The sequence below is a fragment of the Abrus precatorius genome, unplaced genomic scaffold, assembly GCF_003935025.1.
Source record: "Abrus precatorius isolate BTA unplaced genomic scaffold, Abrus_2018 Scaffold9, whole genome shotgun sequence".
Taxonomy (NCBI): domain Eukaryota; kingdom Viridiplantae; phylum Streptophyta; class Magnoliopsida; order Fabales; family Fabaceae; genus Abrus; species Abrus precatorius.
The window spans coordinates 3,684,987-3,691,698 of NW_020874439.1; the positions used below are offsets into that span (position 1 = coordinate 3,684,987).

The 6,712-nt window shown below is 31.8% G+C and overlaps 1 protein-coding gene across 1 annotated transcript; it reads right to left on the reverse strand.

The window, feature by feature from the left end:
• Positions 1-1,175: 1,175 nt before the first annotated feature.
• On the reverse strand, positions 1,176-6,408 carry LOC113850342 (protein TRIGALACTOSYLDIACYLGLYCEROL 4, chloroplastic). Its single transcript, XM_027480849.1, has 5 exons — positions 6,114-6,408; positions 4,399-4,648; positions 3,072-3,432; positions 2,086-2,399; positions 1,176-1,560 (listed from the first exon to the last, which is right to left on the reverse strand). The coding sequence occupies exons 1-5, from the start codon at positions 6,371-6,373 to the stop codon at positions 1,372-1,374; spliced, it is 1,374 nt and encodes a 457-aa protein (XP_027336650.1). The 5' UTR covers positions 6,374-6,408; the 3' UTR covers positions 1,176-1,371.
• Between the last annotated feature and the right edge of the window lie 304 nt (positions 6,409-6,712).

Here is a 6,712-nt window from a genome sequence, read left to right on the forward strand (position 1 = left end):
CATCATTACATTACAGTTCTCTTATATTTTTATTTTTGTTATATTAAATTTCACACATACTTAGTATTGTCTGGTACAAAGTCTCGTAAAAAAATACTTGAATCATACATACATATATTTTATTATTGTTTTAAAATGTCAGAATTTTTTTAAAAAAGAATAAAGAAATAATTAAATATTACATTAAAAAAACTATAAATTTAGATTTCTCTTATATTAAAAGTTTCTAAACAAATTATGTTAATATAACTAATTAAAATTAATTACCTTATTTATAGATTGGTTGTTTTGAGCTGGCCAGATGATCGACCTGGACAATAGTTGAAATCGGTCTACCATTCAATTGGTTTTCAACCGGAAGGGAAAAATATTCAGAGGATGTCTTCTCCATACCAACTCAAGTCCTACTCAATATAAGAGGAAATTTAATCATTGTTGCAGTTACCATGTTGATATATAACGCACTGTTGTAAAATAAACAATAAAAATTTTATCTCTATTTCGTATAATTTTTTTGTACATTTCTTAATATAAAGTTTGTGTGTATATATAAACAAATATGTAATAAAAAATTAATTTTATTATAACTAAAATATTTAATACTAAACTATAGACTTAAATAATCGTTTGATCTCTTTAAATATTGATGTATTATATTATTATGAACTTTTTATCTTGTAAAACATGTAATATAATTCTCTTATATTAATTAAAAAAAAATTGTTTAACTTCATTTTATTTATAATTTTACATTAATTCATTTACTTTATCATATAAACTCATTTAAATAAACTAAGTTCTTAGAGAAAAAATTTAATATAAAAAATAAATAAATTTTCTCCCATGTGTTAAAAACAATTCATCTTAAATTTTATAAATATTAAATGTGAATTTTTTTTAAAAAAATAAAGAAATATAAATTATTTTCAACTTACGAAAGAAAATTTACTCATTTTTTATATTAGTCTTTTTCTCTTACGAAGAATTCTAATTATTACTAGCTGTTTGACCTCAATTTAACTTGAACTATTGAACCTTGAACTTCTTTCACTGTTCAATCATCGGTTTGAATTTTAGAACATCTAGTGTAGTATGCTTTGCTAGTCTTATCTGGCCAACCAAGTATACATTGTACATTACTCTACTCATGTCCAAAAGGGAAAAAGAGAAAGCTAACACAAAGAAGCAACTGATTTATTTTTTTTCTTTTTTTTGCATTACAAAATCAATGATGTTGAATTTCAGCAGGTTATCTACTTCATGCAAGTAGGAAATGTTAAATAAATGCATATTTTAAAGCAAGCATGCAGAGCTTCTTGGATCAAAATGTCTATCCATGAAAGTTACAAAAAAAGTGAGAATTGCATTTCACTAAAACTCATACAGCCGCAACTCAACCATTCCCTCTTTCCTTTTTGGAGAGTACCAAGCAACTACCTTTCCGGATTCTAGAGACTTAAAGGAGTAACTCAAGCTGCAGATGAAATCCTCTATTGACACACCATATTTTGACCCAAGTGCAATTTGGGAATCAGCTCGAAATACAACTGGCCCTGCAACCTACAAGTAAACACTTATGAAATCAAACCCTTTTGTTTTCTTTTCCTTTCTGAATCATAGCCTTGGATCAGCTACAGTATGTTGATCCAGAACATAGTATTTGCATAATTATATTCCTAAGCTGTGTACAATTCTGGTTCCTACTATGAAAATCAAAAGATTGGGCTTGTTTGTTTTACAATTGAAAATTCAATTATTGCACTTTCCAATGAATAACACACATTCCAATAAAGTTATGTAGTTCAGGTTAAATTTAGGCACATATCTCTATCATATTCAATTGCACAAAAAAGAATTTCACTTAAATCAATACTGTTTTTAAATCAAACAGACACTCTACATATATCTAGCTTCAAATTTTGTTTATTGGATAAGCTACATAAACACTTGTCGGAGAACTCTTCTAGTACTCTTCCCACCCAATTAAAATGCTTTTTGCAGTTAAAAACTTATTATTGATTTAAGAACATTTAAATTACTAAACTCAAGCAGATACTTGCTCTTATCAAGGGGGAGAGTATGTACCTGCTGTTGAAAGATTAAATTTAGCCGGGGTGAGGCTGATGATTGTTCACTAACATCGGCAGTAGAACTCTTGAAACCATTCACAATCTTCTTTGCAAGTGCAGAAGCTGAAGATATATTTAGACGAGCATCTAGCCTGGTTAAGTCCCTATATTTTTTTGTGAATTTTCCACGCTGAAAAGAATAGCAAACTGAACCAAACAAATCAGCATTGAATCGAGATCTCTTGCTTCTTGTTGACAACTCTAGATCTTCTCTTGAATAATTGCCAGAAAAGCTCCTCCCATTCCAGATCCATGAAGTAAAGGTGCTACCTACAATGTTACAAACCAATAACAAAATTAAAATAAGTAACACATAATTGCCACAAACTTGTCTACCAAGCTATCATCCCTCAGTTTGCCAATAATGAGAAAATAGTAAGGAAATCAACCTCATATAATCCATGTAGGAAATCGTCCTATTTGATTTGTAGTTCACACAAACCAACAACTCAAGAATTAAAATAGTCATAAGCACTCACATTCAGCATATTTGGATTTTGCTTATACAATAAATGCATTAAAAATTATCTGTGTCTTCGTTGCATCTTAGAATAATTTAGAGCATCTTAAAATGATCTTTCATTATATTTCCCCAATTTCTATTTGGTTAGGATTTGAAGACTAACACCGGTATAAATAGGAGTTAAAGGTTCGTATTTTGTATCACATCATACCACATTTATCAATATAATTTGATACATTGTAACTATGTGAGTATTCCTTTCCTCTCTTAGTCTCTTTTTCCTTTTTTCTACTTAAGCCATATTTCAACAGAAACAATTGAAGAGGAAACAAGAATATTGGGAAAGACATCTGTATACAAGAAAGAAATTTTAAAGAAACATGTAAACCATGTCACAAATGAAAGAGTGATTGACAATTACATGAACATATTGATTCTCATCTCAAAGAGTAATAATAATATCAATATAGAGAAATTACCAATAATTCCAGATATTGCTGCATGAGGTTCCTTAAGACGAACATCATAAGGCTTCACTGTGTCTTCCTGTTGTTCCTCAGCCTCCTTTTCTCTCCAGAAGTCCTTGATCTTCTCATAAGAAACGGAAGCCTTTGCACAAAACCCTGGCAGTAGAGATAGTGGTGGGCTGCCCTCAGTTGTATTCACTGTCTGTGGATCACCACCGTTTTTATGTATCCCAAAGTGATAGCGCAATCCAGATTCAGACACAAGGGATGACAAATCAACAGATATAGACTCAGGAACATCCCAGTATTTTCCTTTATGGTCAACAAACAATTGAGGCCATGCTGCCTCCAATGTAAGATCATGATCGGGAAGCTGCATGAAAAAATGCCTTTTGAGGTATTTCGTAATACACTCAAGCACCATAGTGCGAGTGTGGATACATAGAGAGAGAATCAAAACAAAAGGAAAGCATGGCACACAATAACAGCGCAACATTAATATGGAGAATATACAAATGTAAATCAACAATTAAAAAAAAATAAAATAACAGGAATGGAGAAGTAAAATACAAATTAAGAATAAACAATGAGAATGAAGGAGTAACAATAAAAATAAATTAGGAGTAACATATTACTACATGAAGACAGCTCAATACAATTAAGCCTTTTAATCACGTTGCCTGTCCATGTGAGACTACCCTATGGAAACCATGAAATAAGCTGAGTACCAAATAGATGCCATCAATCCCACAACAAATAAAGGACAAAAATGTGTCCTTAAATACCAAGCAATTACACCTCAATAAAATATGCCAAAGGACACAATAAATGCACAGCATCATAAAGCCTGCACTCCTTATTCCTACCAACATTACCAAAACAAATCAGTAAAAATTGTCCTGTTTTCAGCACATCCAAAATTTACCAAAATATTGAGGCAGCCTACTGTAGATGGTATTAGTGGCTACAACCCCACAAGAATCAAAAGTTCAATCACTCTGCTATCTGATTTCGATAACAATAAAAAAGAACCAACCAATAAAATTTTAAATTTGATAGTAATTTATGTCAATTCATCCCAAACACATGTGTACCTTTTTATAGCACTCAAACATCTTAGGGGATATGATGGATGGTTAAAGTTGAAACATCATTTTTCAGTAACTTAACAGGAAATGGTGAAAACAATAACATGCTGTTTTCAACAGTTCCTGTTCAAATGTTTGAAAACAAGAAACAAATTTAAAAAAAAAAGTTCTCAAATTAAACAGGCCCCAGCATTTTAAATATTTCATATCAGATATAATGAAAAATAATGACAATCCATTAAATTCCATGCCTTGTGAAAAACCATCACTTTGCTGCGCAGTTTGTCTTTCTCACCATGGCCCTCTATAGCAAATAACACGGATGTTGAAGGAGGAAAAGAGAACTGTGATGTTAACCCTACTGACAAAAGTGATTTGTTGATGAAATGTTTTGCAACATCCTTGACAGTGGAAAGATCGAATTCTTCAGCATTAGAGATCTCATTTTTTAGATCAACAATCAACTTCCTGGGACGAAATTGTCCAGTCATTGCAAGCCACCTGTATATTGATCATAATTAAGCTGTATGAGTACATTGAAGAGATGAAATTTAAAATGATGTCACATAAAAATATAATCAGGTCATAATGTAAAATGTAACTGTCCAATGTCCACAGATAGTTGTGGCTCTAATTTGTGTCTCTTAGCACATATCTACTGACACAGAACTATAGCTAAGGAGTTTAGGATCATCGAGTCCCATGACATGCACTATTCTTTGAAAAATGAGGCATGAAATAATGGATTGGAAATTTGTCATGTCTGTCAAATTTCACACCTTCAAATTATTAGGTGAGATTAAAAACAGGAAAAAATCTGCAGTAGATACTAGATAAATTGATGGACTCATTCAGTTACCTACAAAATGGAAAGATGAGACTCAAATAGAGTTATCTAGATTATAAAAATCTGATCAAAGCCATTAATGAACGACACTGCAAATGTCAACATGGAAATTTTTTCATACTGAATAACCTAGAGAAATAAGAAACATGAATTCTTTACATGCTCAAAGAATCCAACATGAACTATTTTTTACATTATGACCTGATTATATTTTTATATGACATCATTTCAAATTCTTCAAAGAGTAGCGCATGTCATGAGACTCAATAATCATAAACTCCTTAGCCATAGTTCTTAGTCAGTAGATATGTGCTAAGAGACACAAATGAGAACCAAAACTATCTGCCGACAGTTATTTTTTACATTATTGCCTGATTACACTTTTTACATATGGCTCTATAATCATAAAATCGAAGTAGATGCAGTGTCATATCCTTTTCTTTTCTATTATGTATATGGTGGCTTCTATGAAACACTTAAACCCTTTAAAAATGACAACAGCACTCAACGGTCAACATATCGTCAAGAATTGTGGATTGAATGTAGTTACTGAGATACACAATGAATGTGTCATTTCAAGATACAAACCAACAAATATACATTTTCTGTTTCTTTCTTCTTTTGTACAACAAAAGAGGGGTTTTAGCTTACAACTCAGTTAGTTCCAATCAATAACAAAAGAATAGAATCCCTTCAAATAGCTTTCTCCAGTGTCTAAAAATAACAGAATTAACAAAAGACCCTGAAAAGGAAATATGACCGAACAAGAGAGCTTGGCTTCTTATCATAACCAAAGAAACAAACAACCCTTTAAGATTTAAAATGCTTGAGACCCTATTTCCTACCACGTTCAACCACATTAGATATGCCCACAAACATTTTTTTGAGCTTTTTCCTTTGGTTTTAAAAAAGAAAGATACATAATTAATATAATTTTTTAAACACGTCTTTTGATTTTTAAAACAAAACAGTATTATTAACAAAATAAAAAACACCTGAAACAATCAAACTCTCAATTCTCAAATGCTGGAACCCATTAGCCGCCACATTCAACAAAATTACAAACACGGTCAAAACAAAACAAAAACAACAAAAAGAAAAGAATGAAAGATTAGTTACCAGCGAGGGGAAGAGAATTTGAAGAGAAGGCCCTGAAGAGAGAAAGAACCCAAATCCTTAGGGGAAGTGGGAGAGAGCGAAGCGACGATGGGAAGAGGCAAAAACGACAATTGCTGAGGGCGAAGCACTCTGCTTCCGACCGAACCGTCGAGGGGAATGGGGTCGCCGGGAACAGCCTTGGCCCAACCATCGTGGCATTGAGGAGAAGCAACGTTGAAGTCATAGAACGCTGAATCAATGGCTGTCCTAAGCTTAGCCATTGATGTTGTTGGGACAAACTCACAAGTGTGAACACAACGATGCTGCAGGCTTTGAGGTGAAGGGGTTTTGTCTTGGGGTTTAACTTTCTCCGACTTATCCACGTACTTTTCTTTTTAATTCAAATTGTAAAATCTCTTTTTTACTTTTGCCTTTTACCGAATAAGGCTCTATAAATTGAGTATTTTTTTTTTTTATGAAATAATCGTTAGTTTTTGTAGTATAAAAAATAATATACAAACCGATTAAAAATAATTAATTTAAATTGGTTCAATTTTTGTACATTTTTTTCAAAATCCAATAAGATTTAGATTGGTTTGACTTGAAGTATTGGATTATTT